The sequence below is a fragment of the Osmerus eperlanus genome, chromosome 9 (genome assembly GCF_963692335.1).
Source record: "Osmerus eperlanus chromosome 9, fOsmEpe2.1, whole genome shotgun sequence".
Lineage (NCBI taxonomy): Eukaryota > Metazoa > Chordata > Actinopteri > Osmeriformes > Osmeridae > Osmerus > Osmerus eperlanus.
In genome coordinates, this window is record NC_085026.1 from 2,235,829 (window position 1) to 2,253,171 (window position 17,343).

The following is a 17,343-nucleotide window of genomic DNA, read 5'->3' on the forward strand; positions in this document are numbered from 1 at the left end:
AGCTGGACTGTCTTCAGTCATCCTGCCCTCAGATCCCCCCCCCCCCCCCCCTGTTCCTCTTATCTACTCTTCATCACGAGACACCACTGTACAAGGTGCTCGACGAACTATACTATATTCCTTTTTATAGCTGAACTCAACTCTTCTTTTTTTTGGGGGTCATTCCTTTTCTTGTGCCGTTGAAATGTTTCAAATTTATACGTGTATATCAAATTCTATTACTGTATGACTTTGTGTGATCTTAAGGGGGAAGCAGAACAATCACTGTGCCTTGACTTTGTGAAACTGAAAACATTCTCTGGCCTCGCCAGGCGACCCGCCGTTTACCAGCATCTTTCCCCGACAAATACCTGTCTGGGAAGATGTCCCCTGGGTCCTAAACCCTACCCCACCCCCCGTCCACCATACTTGTTGCCTTGAGAGAAGGCAGGTTAGAAAGAACGACTGATAGATTAGTTTTGGTCTGGGTCTGACTCAGAGAGCTCTCTCCTTGTTCAAGCTCTGGCCTGGGCTGTTTGCCTGTCACACCCCTGGTTTGTGTTTCTAGACCCCCCCCCCCCCCCCCCTCCAGGTTAGTGCACTTTTGTCTCCTTATGGGGGGTGTCACTGGTGATTATCACTTAAGTCTTAATTCTGTCACATTCCCTTGTGCCTGCCGCACCCAAGTTTGGAGCATTCACTCACTGTTGAACCAGATACAGACACACTGTCTCTAGATCTATTTTTGTAAAGATTCTTATGCACGGTCGGGCAGTTTTCATGTAGCTCCATAGACGGTTATCGCTGTCGAGGACCAAAGTACCTTCCACAAAGCCTGCGTCTTTGTTTTGGTGTCGTTTTTAGAGTCCCCGTCAGTTCCGGGGCCCTTGTGACGTTCGAAATTCTATTTTTCCACATCCCCTCGATAGGAGAGGCAAGGTCCTCAGCGGAGTTTGTTTTCCTACCCCACAGGACATCCAGGAGTACCGATAAAACGGAACCCCTTTCCGAGGCCGGGGTTCCAGGCAAACGGAACCCCTTTCCGAGGCCGGGGTTCCAGGCTCCATGTAATTGATGCGTCGACCTTGCCCTTTCTCTCCCCCCCCCCCCCCCGTTCTTGTTTAGCTGAAGTTACAAGCCGATGTTAGAAGAGATGATCATTTAGGAAGGATACTTAATTGATACACAGGTCTAGCTGTGATACGTTGGCTTACGCGTGCCTGTCCTTTGTTTGCAAAGAGCTTTTGTTTGTAAAAGTTTTTTTTTTATATGGGAAAGAGGGTTGGATAGCGTACAGCGTAACCAGACCAGGAGAGGGGTTTTTGGTTGTATATATTCATGTTTTTGTACCACAATGATTTGGATTATATCCACTTACATTCAGACATGTATATTTTGATATAAAGTTAACACAAGTGCAAACCTGTACGCTCGTCGTCGAGCCGCGAAGACCATTTTTTTTGTACCACAAAGATATTAAACATATTGGAACACCGGTGTGTCTTAGTATGTGGCCCCTCTGCAACCAACAACCATGTTAACCCTTCTCCAGCCTCCTCCTGCCTTTTCAATAAATCTTTAGTTTGTTCCTTCTTCCATCTGGTCCTGTCTGGTTTCTCCTGCTTCTCTGCTCTGTGTGCCTGTCCTGTGCTGGGGAGCGGTCCTCCATGCCTGTCCTGTGCTGGGGAGCGGTCCTCCATGCCTGTCCTGTGCTGGGGAGCGGTCCTCCATGCCTGTCCTGTGCTGGGGAGCGGTCCTCCATGCCTGTCCTGTGCTGGGGAGCGGTCCTCCATGCCTGTCGACTTCTTCACGGGGGGGTTTCAGCAGTCTCTCATTCCAGCTTGATGTTTCCACCTCCTCATGACTCCTGCGTACCTGTGCTTCTCTCGGCGCTCTGTCTCTCCTGCTAGCCAGCTAGTTAGGGTGGACCCTCTGGATCCAGACCTTCTGGAACCAGACCCTCTGAGGCAGGGTGTACCATCACACAGTAGGAGCAGGTCAGAATACACTACCTGTTACCCCACTGTATAAATTATTTAAAAAAAGGTATTCTGAACTACAAAAACAATATATACACTAACATGAATGGGAGATTGATTGAATCAATCTTTATTCATACTGAGGGGAAATTGAGCTGGTACTGCAAAATTGGACAGGAAATGTAGTGAACATTCAGCAAGCTTGGTGATCTTTACAACCTACACAAACCGTAGTAAGCCTTCCAACTTGTAGCCTCATCTTTACTCACGTCACTTGTGTACGAGAGAGATGGGTAAAACAATATTGAAAGTAGCCTCGCTTTTGGCCACTAGGTGGAGCCCTACCTCTCTCCATTATCAGAAACCAATCAGACGCACTTGTTTTAGAGGTGACTTTACCTGCCAATCAGACCAGTCAGCAGGGAGAAGTGGTGGAGAGAGGAGGGTGGGCTCTAGCTCAACTCGTACCACTCCACCAGGGGGAGCTGGAGGCGTCTGTTCCAGCCCCAGGAGACCCCACATTCTGATCCCACACCTGTCACTAATTAAACCAGGCCCCTTTAACACATCTGGGAGCTGTTATTTACATCAGCGTCTAATCAGGCAGGAGAACGATGCAGATTACTGGAGCCACACACACTCCATCCTCTGCATGACTGGGTCCTGCAGGGGGGGGTCTCTCCATGTCAACCTGTCTGCGGACGCGCCCGTCTCTGTCGACGTGATGACGCGCCTGTCGACGTGACGACGCGCCCGTCTGTCGACGTGACGACGCGCCCGTCTCTGTCGACGTGAAGACGCGCCCGTCTGTCGACGTGACGGAGTTACCCGCCTGCTGGCTGCACTTCCAGTTCCTGTCAGTTCACTGTACTGATCCTGAAAGAAGTCCAAGTGTTCCGCTAAACTCTGCACAGTTCCAGAAGAACTCAAAACTGAGGTCACACACAACACAATATACCTGATAGCGATGCTTGATAGTGTCCGAATAACTTGATTATTACTGGCCGAAAGTTGGCTAATAACTCCATGACATACATATATTTGTGGTACACATGACAATATAACGTCTTACTTTTGCTATGGAAAGATGGCTGGTACAGAACCCAGACAGGGTGGGGCAAGACTGAAGGCTGAAGGAGGCCTGTGGTCGGTTGATGCCCCCTGTTAGGATCCCATCAGGAGGGTATCCATGTTTAGGCATGCACGCCCCAGACAGCCCCATGCATTATGCATCCTAAGAGGGCAGACTGCATGCTGCTGTATGTGGGTTACCTGGGTGGGGACGGGTCATTCTCTCACTGTTTAAAGACCCCATTTCAACACATTTTTCTTCCCAGCTGTATGATGCAGAGTGTTTCTAAACTAGGCCATTTCTCTCCCTCCTCCAGGGTCTGTTCTGGTTGGGAGGGGGATTAGGGGGGGGGGGGCAGGAGTCCAAGTAATGTCGGGGATTGTTGTTATAGTACGTTTGAGACCGCTGTGATGGCCGCGTTTTGGACTGGAGCTGTCGGCCGCACCCTCAGCCTAGGGACTGGAGGACTGTGTGTGTGTTCCTCTCCATGGTGTCACTCACAGCATCTGGATATGGTTTTGGAGAAGACCAGTGGGCTTTTGCACAGAAAATATGGTGAATGTCCTTGTAATTATGTTTATTTGACTTGAAACGTGTAGCCTCTGAGCCCCATGTCTAAAAAGAAGAAAAGAAGAAGAAAAAAAGTTTGTCCCAGCAAAAGAAAAGAAAAAAACTCAACAAAAAAAAATAAGAAAACGGCGAACTTTCTGTTGGAGGAAGTGGAATCAGCTGCGATGATGCAGCGATGCGAATGAAAGGCCTATATCAAAGCTGCCACAGAGAGAATGTGAGTCAGACCCAGTCCCTGGAGGTGAGAGACTGAGGCGCCCTCTCAAAGCCCGCCCCGCGCTGAGAGAAAGAGGGGGAGGAAAGACAGGCGAGAGAGAGAGACCGGGGGAGCGAGAAAACGGCGAGGAGGTTCTATAGCGGCAGTATTTGGAGAATTACCACGAGCGGTAGCCGAGTGGGAATGTCGGAGGGGGTCCGGTGCGCTCATCAAACGGTCTCCATCCCTTTCGCTGCGCCGGTCAGCGTGTCGCCGCCACTGGAGAGAACCGCAGGCGAGGAAGTCACATCGGATTAAAGCGCAAATCAAAGTATCGCGTAGACATCTGAGAGGCAAGAGGAACTTAGGACAGGGGCGTTCGAGAAATGGATCTTGTTAACGCAGATATGTGATTTGATTTTATGCGAAGAGGCAACACATTTGGATACAGATGGTCCTTCATATTGAAATATGATAGGTAGTTTTCACGTTGGTTTGAGCTTCGTGTTTATGAAGTGGCGAGCAGGATACAAGCGCTTTCCCGGCGCCGAGTGACTGAGAGTGGAGAGGAGACAAGCGTGCACAGGCTAACAATTAATGACGATTATTACTCCGAGATCTTCTGAAATGTGCCTTTGAGTAGAAATTGTCTTATTCTCATACACAGTTACTGGAGTCACACCTAGGGGATGCCATGAACTTTGAAGAGTGAAAGTTATTATTTTGGGAATTAGGTAAACGTTTTGGGTTGGCGTATTATCATCCTTGCGCAATGGGAGAAAAGTTTCGGACCTTCTCTTGGAGACGCTCTTACGGACGCCCGCTAATGGGTAGGCTAGCCTAAATAACATGCGAAGTTACCAGTTGACTGCACAGACTATTCTGATTGACAAAAAGGACCAAGGATGTCTTGAATGTAAAAAATAACAAAATACGACCGATCTAAAAAGAAAAGAACTCAAAAGAACAGCCAAATCACATCTATTAAAGAGAGGGAGACTGTGGAAGGGACAGAGAAATATTCTAAAGTCTGATCTTCAGCCAAGCGGAAGAGTGCGAGCCCAGTGGATATTCAGATGTCGTACGAGCGGGGTCAGACGTGGAGGATGGTGCTTCTCTGTCTGGCCGCTCTGTCCTGGGTGACGGCCTGGGCCGAAGAGAAGATCATCTTTGATAGACACGCTGTCTACTGGAACAGCTCGAACCCGAGGTAGGAGTGTGTGTGAGAGTGAGAGAGGGAGAGGGAGAGGGAGAGGGAGAGGGAGAGGGAGAGGGAGAGAGAGCAGGGCCTACTGCAAGCCTTGCCGCTAGATCAAAATGTCACAACCTGAGGGACAGTGAATCAACCTTGTATGACTGTTAAAACCGTTCTATATTTTATTGTAACATGCATTTATCTGTTACTTTTCTACAGTCACCAACTTACTATGTTACTGTTATTTTGCCATATTATTACTGTTAGACTTCTTGTAAAATGTTATGATATATATGTTAAAATGTCCATTCAATATGGACTGCTTTGGTAATACTGCTCAACCCGAACTGTCATGCCAATAAAGCATTCTGAACTGAACTAAGAGAGAGAGAAAGATAGACCGAGTGTGTGTGCAGGGGGTTATCTAATCATCCATCGGATAACATTGCATTTGCTCTATGTAAAATTGTGCTGTGGAGAACTCACCAGGCAGGAGACGGCAGTACTGTTTTAATCTCTTTTAGTGAAAACTCGCAAGTACCTGCACTTCCTCTTGTGCTGTGATACTGTCCCGTATTACTGCCGTAATATATTTACTGCCTGGTAACTGCATAGTATAGGCTAATATGAAGAGCAATAGATCACCAATACCACACATTTATATGTTTATGTCCTCATAACAAATACTAAAGCTAATTGTAACAGAACAAAGATAGATAGATAGATAGATAGATACTTTATTAATCCCGTGGGGAAATTCAGGTATCTCTCACAGCTCTCATATTTACAATTGCATACAATATGTACAGACAATACAATATAAACAGAAAATACAATACGTTATGTACAGTGTAGATAGGATGTATATGTATATTGTAGGTGTATAGTGCAAAACAGTGTAAATTCAATCATATATTAGAGTTTTATGACAGCTGGGACAAAGGACCTCCTAAGACGCTCAGTCCGAGAACGTAGGGTGTTGGTGTTGTGCCGCCCGCTACGGAGGCTGCTGGACTGTCCTGCCAGGACATGGTGGAGGGGATGATTAACATTGCCCATGATGGCCAAGAGCTTGCCCCGCATCCGTTTCTCCACCACAGTCCCCAGTGAGTCCAGACTCTGCCCCACCACTGAGCCCGCCTTACTGACCATGCATACAAGAGAGAGGGGGAGGGAGGGAGGAGGGAGGGAGGGAGGGAGGGAGGGAGGGAAGGAAGGAAGGAAGGAAGGAAGGAAGGAGGGAGGGAGGGAGGGAGGGGAAGGAGTCTCTTTTTAACAGTTCATAGTTAGAGAGCAATTGGGAGTAAAACAGTGTTTCCAGACAGTTTCTTTGTGATGCATCACCACCTGATTGTAAACCACAGCTCACCTTGTCTTATTGATAGAGATGCTCCGGGTTTTACAGGCTGGATATTGTGTTGTTGAGCATAAATGCGCGCACACACATACAACTGAGTCTTTTTGTCCCAAACAATAAGGACAGCTTGTCTGTTCATCACACTCTGTAGAGATCACACACACACACATCCTTTCTGCATCCATTTCCAGGTGCATGCATGCTCAAACACTGATATTCCCAAATAGCTTTTTTTGACTCGGTTGTGTGCTCTCTCTCTCTCTCTCTCCGACACACACATTGCTGTCTAGCAGGACCTTCTCATTGACATGGGGCAGAGCACCCCAGGTCTGTCTGTCTAATGGTTTGTGACAGGCTGGCCAGCCCCTCTCTCTCTCTCTCTCTCTCTCTCTCTCTCTCTCTCTCTCTCTCTCTCTCTCTCTCTCTCTCTCTCTCTCTCTCTCAATCTCTCTCTCTCAATCTCACTCTTACTCTCTCTATTTTGCTTCCTCAGTCTTTTTCTTGTGCTCTGTCTTTCTCTCCTCCCTTCTCCTATCTGTCTCCTCCCCTCCCTCCCCCTCTCCCTCTCTTAGGTAGATAGGTAAACAGTGAAAGTGCTCCCTCTCTCTCTTTCTCACGGCTGGATTAGTCCAGATAACTGGCCTGTCTCTGTCTGCATCATGTGCGTGCACACACACACACACACAGTCGCGCGCCCACATACTACACACACACACGCATACACACAGGTCAGGCTTGTCTCTGACTGCATCACTTCTCTACAGGAGGGCTTCTCAAATATTTAACAGGCAAGAAGCAAGACTAACCCTCTCTCTTTCTCTCTTTCTATCCGTCTCTCTTTATCTCTTTCTCCCTTCCTCCCTCCCTTTCCTCTCTCTCAAGCACACAAACATCTTGAGGCAAGGGAAGCCATTATGGTGATGCTCTTCTGGTCACGATGGCAACAAGCCCAAAAATACCAAAATGGTTGAAAGTCAGGATGGGCTTTCGGGGACAGAGAGTCAGTGTTTCAGTCTGCGGTGTGTCCTCCTCCAGGCTCAGTGTTTGGTATGTCCTCCAGGCTCAGTGTTTGGTGTGTCCTCCTCCAGGCTCAGTGTGCGGTGTGTCCTCCTCCAGGCTCAGTGTGTGGTGTGTCCTCCTCCAGGCTCAGTGTGTGGTGTGTCCTCCAGGCTCAGTGTGTGGTGTGTCCTCCTCCAGGCTCAGTGTGTGGGTGTCCTCCAGCTCAGTGTGTGGTGTGTCCTCCAGGCTCAGTGTGCGGTGTGTCCTCCTCCAGGCTCAGTGTGTGGTGTGTCCTCCTCCAGGCTCAGTGTGTGGTGTGTCCTCTCCAGGCTCAGTGTGTGGTGTGTCCTCCAGGCTCAGTGTGCGGTGTGTCCTCCAGGCTGAGTGTGGGTGTGTCCTCCAGGTGAGTGTTGGTGTGTCCTCCAGGCTCAGTGTGCGGTGTGTCCTCCAGGCTCAGTGTTTGGTGTGTCCTCCTCCAGGCTCAGTGTGTGGTGTGTCCTCCAGGCTCAGTGTGTGGTGTGTCCTCCAGGCTCAGTGTGCGGTGTGTCCTCCAGGCTCAGTGTTTGGTGTGTCCTCCTCCAGGCTCAGTGTTTGGTGTGTCCTCCAGGCTCAGTGTTTGGTGTGTCTTCCTCCAGGCTCAGTGTTTGGTGTGTCTTCCTCCAGGCTCAGTGTTTGGTGTGTCCTCCAGGCTCAGTGTTTGGTGTGTCCTCCTCCAGGCTCAGTGTGTGGTGTGTCCTCCTCCAGGCTCAGTGTGTGGTGTGTCCTCCAGGCTCAGTGTGTGGTGTGTCCTCCAGGCTCAGTGTGCGGTGTGTCCTCCAGGCTCAGTGTGTGGTGTGTCCTCCAGGCTCAGTGTGCGGTGTGTCCTCCAGGCTCAGTGTTTGGTGTGTCCTCCTCCAGGCTCAGTGTGTGGTGTGTCCTCCAGGCTCAGTGTTTGGTGTGTCCTCCTCCAGGCTCAGTGTTTGGTGTGTCCTCCAGGCTCAGTGTTTGGTGTGTTCTCCTCCAGGCTCAGTGTGTGGTGTGTCCTCCAGGCTCAGTGTGTGGTGTGTCCTCCAGGCTCAGTGTTTGGTGTGTCCTCCAGGCTCAGTGTTTGGTGTGTCCTCCTCCAGGCTCAGTGTTTGGTGTGTCCTCCAGGCTCAGTGTTTGGTGTGTCCTCCTCCAGGCTCAGTGTTTGGTAGTTCAGACAGATCCTCACTCTCTCCTGGCCCTCTCCTCCAAGGTCTTGTGTGAAGATAATAGAAAATGCTTCCAGATAATCCAATTCCAACACCCTGGCTGTTTCTGCTCACTATGGGGGCATCTCTGATCCACATACCACAAGCACATTCACACATGCACACACACACATACACACCACCCCATACACCTGCCTCACATACACACACAACACATGTACACACAAACACACACACAATGTACTAGCCCTCTAGTTGGGGAAGAGATGGTGCTCATTGAATGTAGCGCAGCTGAGCGACATGACACCGTCACAAACCAATAACCATGAAGACCCATGAGGGAAGCTTTATACCCGAAGACATAGAGAGGATCCACAGTCTGTGGTCATCATACACAGGTTAGGGTATCAGACATGTACAAATGGATACACGCACACACACGCACACACACACACACACACACAGTCACACACCCCTCCTGCTACATCTGGGTCTGTTTCATAAAGCCTGCAGGTGAGTGGTTTTGTTCAACCTGATTAGCTAAATGTGCTCAGAGCAGCTGATCTTCCCTTCTGAAGCACACACACACACACACACTCTATGGTCCAGGAGGAGTGTCTTACCTAATCCCATGGTTTAATCTTCAAAAGACTTGCTCCACTCGTCCTCTTTCCCCCCCCCTTTTGCTCTTTCCCCCGTTTTTTCCCCAGTTTCTTTCTCTCTTTCTCTCCTCAGTTTCCCTCCTCTCTCTCTCTCTCTCTCTCTCTCTCTCTCTCTCTCTCTCTCTCTCCTCTCCCTCTCCCTCTCCCTCTCCCTCTCCCTCTCTCTCTCTCTCTCTCTATTCCCCCTCTCTCTTTTTCCCCTCTCTCTATTTCGCTCTTTCCTCTCTCTCTTCCCTGTCTCTCTCTCCCCCCCCCTCTCTCTCCTCTCTCTTCATCCGTCCGTCCCTGGTCTTTGAGGGCCCCTGCCTCCAGCAGGCAGCTGAGGAGGAGGCTGACAGCAGTCATGCTGAAGAGGGATCCCTCCTTGGAGAGAAAAAACCTTGTAGGACACACCAGTGGAGTGTGTGTGTGTGTTTGCTCTTCCCGAGTGTCTCTCCCGCTCACTCATGTATCCATGTCTTTTTGCAGCTTTCTCCCAAGGGGCATACATATCACTTGTGTGTCTCATACATGCAGTGCTGTACTTTCTACTGACAGCACATCCAACCTGCCTGCCCCTCTACCTCTCTGTCTCTCTCTGTTTCTCTCTGTTTCGGTCTCTCTCTGTCTCTCTCTCTGTCTCTCTCTGTCTCTCTCTGTCTCTCTCTGTCTCTCCCTATCTTTCTCTCTCTCTCTCTCTCTCTCTCTCTCTCTCTCTCTCTCTCTCTCTCTCTCTCTCTCTCTCTCTCTCTCTCTCTCTCTCTCTCTCTCTCTCTCTCTCTCTCTCTCTCTCTCTTCCTCAACCCTTTCCTCTGTCTATATCAGTGTGTTAGTGTCCAGTGAGGGTGTGACTGAGGTGGTAAACCTGGCTGTACAAGTACACGAGAACATGCTGTGGAGGGTGGGTGGTGGCGGGGGAGGGCGGGGGAGGGCGGGGGGTGGCAGGTAAATGTCAACACCGAGGCATCAGATCACAACATGACAGACTCCCACAGGAGGATAACTGCCTTTGTCTGCAGATGAGACAAACCAGGCAGCAAATGGCTTAATTACGTCTGTAAAAACATCATTATGGAAGTTTGTGTCTCTGTGTGTGTGTGTGTGTGTGTGGGGGGGGGGTGTGTATGTGTATTTATATAATGATGAGTAGAAAACATTAATCAAGTCTCTGTGGTGTGATTGTCAGTCCGACAGCATGCAGAGGATAAATACTCCTGTTTATGATGATGATGATGTTGCTGCTGCTGAGGCTTTACAAACTGTTTTGACACAAAGAGAGAGGAAGGGAGAGAGAGAGAGAGGGGGGAAGGGCGGAAGACAAAAGAAGAGAGAGGGTAAGAGAGAGACAAGAAAGCGAGAAGAGGGAGGTAGAGAAAGAGAGGAGGAGATCAAAATGGAGAGAGAGAGAAAGGAGTGAGAGTGAGAGAGAAAGAGCGTGAGAGCGAGGAGGAGAGATAGGAGGAGGGAGAGCGAGAGAGAGGGAGAGAAAGGGAGAGAAAGAGAGCAAGTAAAAGAGAGAGAAGGAGAGAGAGGAGGAGAGAGAGGAAGAGAAAGAGAGGAGGCGAGAGCAGTCCTAGATAACCTGGGAGTCCTGAACAGTAGAGCTGCAGTGAAGGAAGTCCTGTATTAGCAATTGTTTCCTGACAGGGAGATGGTGGCGATGCCCTGTGATTGGACGCTTCTCATTCCTCTGTGTGTTCTCTCCGCTCTGAGCCTGGGCCCTCACACTGTTTACACAGACTGGAGATAACACACCCACACCCACACCCACACACACACACACACACACACACACACACCACACACACACACAAATAAACATACACGTTCACACACACATTCACACACAGTTAGGTTGGATTTTCTTTTAGAGAGGAAGTTAGGTTGGATGTTCGGTTAGAGAGGAAGTTAGGTTGGATATTACAGGAGGGTAGGTTGGATGTTCTGTTAGAGAGGAAGTAAGGTTGGATGTTCGAGGACGGTAGGTTGGATGTTCTGTTAGAGAGGAAGTAAGGTTGGATGTTCGAGGACGGTAGGTTGGATGTTCTGTTAGAGAGGAAGGAAGGTTGGATGTTCGGTTAGAGAGGAGTTTAAGGTTAGTTGGATGTTCTGGGAGAGTGGATGCACTTGGACCTTAATGTTAAAGATCCCCTCAGGCCAACAGCTTTTAGAGAAGACATTAAAAGAGAACCAATAAAAAAACGAAATGGTTTGTGTGGTTGATGAAAGGATGAAAAGGAAAGAGAGAGAAAGAAGAGGAGATGTGCTCTTATAAATGCCCCGGTTTTCTACTTGGGCAGGCATCAACCCAGGTGAGACCAACCGCCATGAAACATTTAGAGGCAGGCCTGAGAACAGCCTGGCTAACACTGTCCAAACACCCGGACCTGTGTGGGAGCACGTGTATGGGCATGCAGGTGGCCTGTGTGGGTGTGTGACTGTGTGTGTGACTGTGTGTGCATCTCTGTGTGACTGTACGTGTGTGTTTGTGTGTGTATGTGTGTGTCTGCCCCGTCCCAACCATAACAGAACACCACCTTACACGCCCCACCCCAGACAGGGCACGGTACAACGGCAACAAAACAAACGGAATGAACGACAAAAGCAAAGCAACCAGACCACAGAATCCACTCTTCTTCTCTGGTGGGCTAAAAACAGCGACACCCCTGAGACAGAGAATATGAACTCCGTCCTGGCTGCGAGGCTCCGCCAATGGGATTAGAAGCAGAACTAACAGCTAGAAAAACAGAAAGGGCCTGGCGTTTTGTCCTTAATCAATCCTTCATCCACGTCCTTATGTACTTGAAAGGGGATGAAAGGAAACGTGCTGTATGTCTCTTTGAAGTGCGGCATCTGCTAAATGCATACATTACTTCAGGAAGAGTCTTCTGTGACTACCTTACGCAACGATCAACAATCTCTCTCTCCTAGGACAAACGCACATGTTACTAAGGTTACCAAGTATGGCAAACTTAAGCAGTAATAAAGGCACATTCTTTTAAAAAATCATCTTTTTTTTTTCAATTCATACACTTCTTTTCCATATACCTTTCATTTGAAGGCCACCTCTGATTCTCCCCAGATGTAATTATATTAACGCTGACGTTGTTGCCACGACAACGGGCCCTGCCAAGTCTGTTGTTTGTGCCCTGCGAGCCCCTTCGTCTATCCATCCCTCTGGGTGGAGGGGTAATATGGGTGAACAATCTCTCTAATCTGGTTTCTAATCCCTACCTGGGGTTATAATCCCAACCTGAGGTCTAGGTCCCGTCTGATCCCCAGCAAGGCTGGCGGGATTCAGATCCCAGATAGAGAGAACCGAATCGGATGGTGCTCCGGGGCAAGGCAGGCCAGGCCAGAGCAGCGGAGAGCAGAGCATCACAGGACGGAGCTGTGAGTCATGTCCCTCAGGGGGCAGACTGTGCTGTCCTCCGGCCCAATTTAACACCCCCCCCCCCATCCTCTGTCTCTCCCTCCGGGAGAACGAAAGAGCAGAATACAAGAATTGAAAGAGCAACTCTATTATCATTCCTTTGACTCCCTCCCTCCATCTCTCCATGGAAATTGAAAGAGGAGGAGGAGAGGACTGTGTATTACGTGTCTTTTTGTACCCTCTCCTCTGCGCCCCAAATGAAGATGGAGATTAAGGAGATTTACAGATCCTTTTTTGTTTGCTGGTACTCCACTGAGAGCGGACCTTCTTTTACAAATGAGATTGATCCGGTTTGCCTTTTGTGGATGTGCACGTGGGTGCCGCTGTGTGCATCTGCGTCTGTATGGGATGTGCGTGGCAATGATTAGTGTGTGTGTGTGTGAGCATGTGTGTTTGTGTGTATTCTGTGGCGGTGCCCACATCTGAAGTGGTTAATCAGTGACAGATCCTTAAGAGGCGTCATTTCTATAGAGCCTGGGTCCTCTCCGCCCTCGATCTACTCCTCTCTCCGGTCTATCAGTCACCCTTTCTCTCATTTTATGTATTTTTCTTTCCCTCTCTCTTTCTCAACCCCTCTTCATCTCTGTCTCATTCTCTGTCTACGTCTCTCTCTCTCTCTCTCTCTCTCTCTCTCTCTCTCTCTCTCTCTCTCTCTCTCGCTTTCCCTCCCTCTCCACCCCATTGATTGCAGAAGAGGCTCACCTCTTTGTCTGATCTCAGTGTCCTGTTCCTCTAGAAACTGATAGGACCAGTGTTGGCTGAGTGTCAATGTAAGTGTTACTGTGGTAGGAGTATATAAGTAAGTGTTACTGAGGCAGGAGTATATAAGTAAGTGTTACTGTGGCAGGAGTATATAAGTAACTGTTACTGTGGCAGGAGTATATAAGTAACTGTTACTCTGGCAGGAGTATATAAGTAACTGTTACTGTGGCAGGAGTATATAAGTAACTGTTACTGTGGCAGGAGTATATAAGTAAGTGTTACTGTGGCAGGAGTATATAAGTAAGTGTTACTGTGGCAGGAGTATATAAGTAAGTGTTACTGTGGCAGGAGTATATAAGTAACTGTTACTGTGGCAGGAGTATATAAGTAACTGTTACTGTGGCAGGAGTATATAAGTAACTGTTACTGTGGCAGGAGTATATAAGTAACAGTTACTGTGGCAGGAGTATATAAGTAAGTGTTACTGTGGCAGGAGTATATAAGTAACTGTTACTGTGGCAGGAGTATATAAGTAACTGTTACTGTGGCAGGAGTATATAAGTAACTGTTACTGTGGCAGGAGTATATAAGTAACTGTTACTGTGGCAGGAGTATATAAGTAAGTGTTACTGTGGCAGGAGTATATTAGTACGTGTTACTGTGGCAGGAGTATATAAGTAACTGTTACTGTGGCAGGAGTATATAAGTAAGTGTTACTGTGGCAGGAGTATATAAGTAAGTGTTACTGTGGCAGGAGTATATAAGTAAGTGTTACTGTGGTAGGAGTATATAAGTAACTGTTACTGTGGCAGGAGTATATAAGTAACTGTTACTGTGGCAGGAGTATATAAGTAACTGTTACTGTGGCAGGAGTATATAAGTAAGTGTTACTGTGGCAGGAGTATATAAGTAAGTGTTACTGTTGTAGATATGGTGAGAGGGAGTGTGATGAAATGGGGGAAAGCAGAGTGAAATTACAAGCGATAGAAACAAGTGAGAAGATAGAAAACAACAAACACGATCCACAGGTGGAGTAAACTGCAGAGAACGGAGAGAGACTGGGGAGAGGAGAGAGAGGAGAAGGGGAGGGAGAGAGATGACAGAGGGAGTGGAGCGCTGTCTCAGGGTACCATGAGGAGAATAGACTGTGGCACTCAGTAGTGGAGCTGGATACAGTCTGTTTGATCACACACACTTCAAACACATGCATTGACTTCCTGTGTGTGCGTGTGTGTGTTTGAGAGTTTGTCTCTTTGTGTGTGCGCGTGTGTTTTGAGTGTGTGTGTGTGTTTTGAGAGTGTTTACTGAGGGGAATGTTCGTGTTGTTTTGTTGATCTAAAATCCGTCGACCTTAAACAAAACAAGCGTGGAGTCTGCTTCTTTCACTGCCTCTTCACCTGGGCCTCTATGAATAATGCAAATGAACATGTGTGTGTGTGTGTGTGTGTTGCTTGTCTGTTTGTATCCGTGTGTGTATGCGTTGCATGTGTGTTGCATGTCTGGGCGTCTTGCTTGTCGCCCACTTCGCCCTTCTCTCTCCTCCCTCAATTCCCTTCTCCATTTGACATTTGACTCGTTTAGCAGATGCTTTCCTCCAAAACCTCGACAAATAGTTCTCCTCCTTCCTGTTGTCTGTCTTGTATTTGTTCCATACCTGACAACTTCAGGACCAGCACTTGCATTTACGTTTAGTCATTAAGCAGACGCTCTTATCCAGAGCGACTTACAGTAAGTACAGGGACATTCCCCCTGAGGCAAGTAGGGTTGCCCAAGGACATAACGTCATTTGACACGGCCAGGAATCGAACTGGCAACCTTCAGATTACTAGCTCGATTCCCTAACCGCTCAGCCACCTGACTCCCTGCTCACTTCTGTTGGTTCCATTCTGCTATCTGGACCTGGTGGAACACCTCTACTGTTCCTCTGTCAAGGTGGGTCATGGTGGAACACCTCCACTGTACACCCCCCCCCCCCCTCCCCTCCCCGCGTTAGTCTGGACATGGTGCCCGTTACATACTTGTCACAGCCTTCATTTGTCTCTATTAAAATCACTGTTACCATTGGTAACCTGTCACATCAAAGTTTGATTAAGAACATTATTGAAGCTTAGAGTAATGAATTATTGATTGGCAGGGGGGGTAAGTCTGCAGGGAATAGATTATAAGACATAGGGAGGGAGGGGTGCGTGTGTGTGAGAGAGAGAAAGAGAGAGTAGGAGTTTGTGTGTAGTCACCCATGCGTTTCGCGTGTGTGTGTATAAATCCAAAGGGGGTTGATTAAAAGATTCATGATCATGTTGATTAGAAAATGTAGCATTCTCTATGAAGTTTCGGCTAAACATATCGATGTTAAGGTTATAGCATAGCGATGTCCTTGGCGTGACATCACTTTCTGCTCTGTGTTGACTGAAGCAGGAACAGGATGTGACTCTCAGGTAGGCAGATAAACATCTGTAGCCAGTAACATGTTCTAAACACTGACACTGGGAAGAGATAACTGTCCTGTTAGATTTCAGCTTCGGGCCATATTCTACCCACTTCTGACAGCTTTCTGGGTGTACGCGTGTGTGTGCATGTGTGTATGCATGTGCGCATGGGAGTACGTGTGTGTTCTTGTGCGCTTGTGTGTGTGTGTTTCTGAGAGTGTCTCTGCATATGTGTGTTACTGTGTGTGTGTGGGCAGGGGTGTGTGTGTGTGTGTTTCTGAGAGTGTCTCTGCATATGTGTGTTACTGTGTGTGTGTGTGCAGGGGGGTACGTGTGGGGTGTGTGTTTCTGAGAGTGTCTCTGCATATGTGTGTTACTCTGTGTGTGTGTGCAGGGGGGTGTGTGTGGGGTGTGTGTGTGTGTGTGTGTGTGTGTGTGCAAGACAGAGAGAGGCTCAGGCCCACAGCTGGATAGGAAGTGCTCATGGCAACATCCCCACTGCTGTGATGTTCATTGGTTCACAGTTCAAAAGAACACTTTCTCTTTGGTTGGAGGGAGTGAGGGGTGGGAAACACACACACACACACACACACACACACCACACACTCTTCCTCCTTGGGCTGTATATTCAGGTGATGGACCATCTCTTTTTTTCCTTCTCATCCCCCCATCTACCCTTTTCTATATCCCCACATCTCTCTGTCCTTCCCTCCCCATCTCTCTCCATCTCCCCTTCTCTCCACATAAATCCTATGTTCTGTTCATCAACACTTCTCTCTTACACTTATCTCTCCAGCTCTTGCATCTCTCTCTCCCTCTCCTCTACATCTCTCTCTCTCTCCTCCTTCTCTCTCTCTCAGTAATGCGTAGAGACAGGGCTGGATGTATAATTCATGTCCTTTCTGACAGCCACGTTTCTGTGTGTGTGTGTGAGTGTGTGTGAGTGTGTGTGTGTGTGTAGGACACCAGCATTACAGCCAGGCCTGAGAGAGAACCCTCACAAGGACTAAGTAAAGAAGTGAGAGGAACAGGACTGTGTCTGTGTATTTGTATGTATGTTTGTGTCTGTGTGTACGTTCTTTTATACATGTGTATGAGTGTGGGTTCATGGTGTATATTTTTAGTTTGTGAAATAGAATTCAAGGAGCAAACTCACATAATACTGTGGAAAAGGATTCAATCTCCCGTGAGTGTGTATAGCCTTGTGTGTGCAGTGCAGTGCAGCCTTGTGTGTGTGCAGTCCTGTGTGTGTGGGTGTATACAGCCCTATGAGTTTTTGTATGTGTGTAGTTCTACAGGAGTGTGTAGTTCTACGAGTGTGTGTAGCTCTGTAAGTGGGTGTAGTCCTGTCATGGAGTGTGCGTATTCCTGTCAGGGAGTGTGTACAGTAACCCTGTGAGTGTGTCGTTGTGTGAGTGTGTGTAGCCCTGTGACTGTGTACAGTAACCCTGTGAGTGTGTGTCTCCCGTATCCAGCCCGACTTGTTGTGAAACAGTGAAAGCGAGGCAGTGTGTTTGTGTTGTGACGGCAGTCCTGCTTCTTTCGGTCGCACTCCGTCTGAAATAGGAGTTGGGAGGCCGAGAGCCCCACCTCCATCTCCACTCAGCCGTCCCCCGTCTCTT

The 17,343-nt window shown here is 48.4% G+C and overlaps 1 protein-coding gene across 1 annotated transcript in view; it reads left to right on the forward strand.

Moving 5' to 3' along the window:
- The first annotated feature begins 3,401 nt into the window (after positions 1 to 3,401).
- The window catches only part of efna2a (ephrin-A2a), a 43,721-nt gene continuing 29,779 nt past the window's right edge, over positions 3,402 to 17,343 (forward strand). Inside the window, exon 1 of the mRNA XM_062469404.1 lies at positions 3,402 to 5,006. Within this exon, the coding sequence (XP_062325388.1) occupies positions 4,873 to 5,006 (134 nt within the window). The 5' untranslated portion in view covers positions 3,402 to 4,872. The remainder of the gene's footprint in view (positions 5,007 to 17,343) is intronic.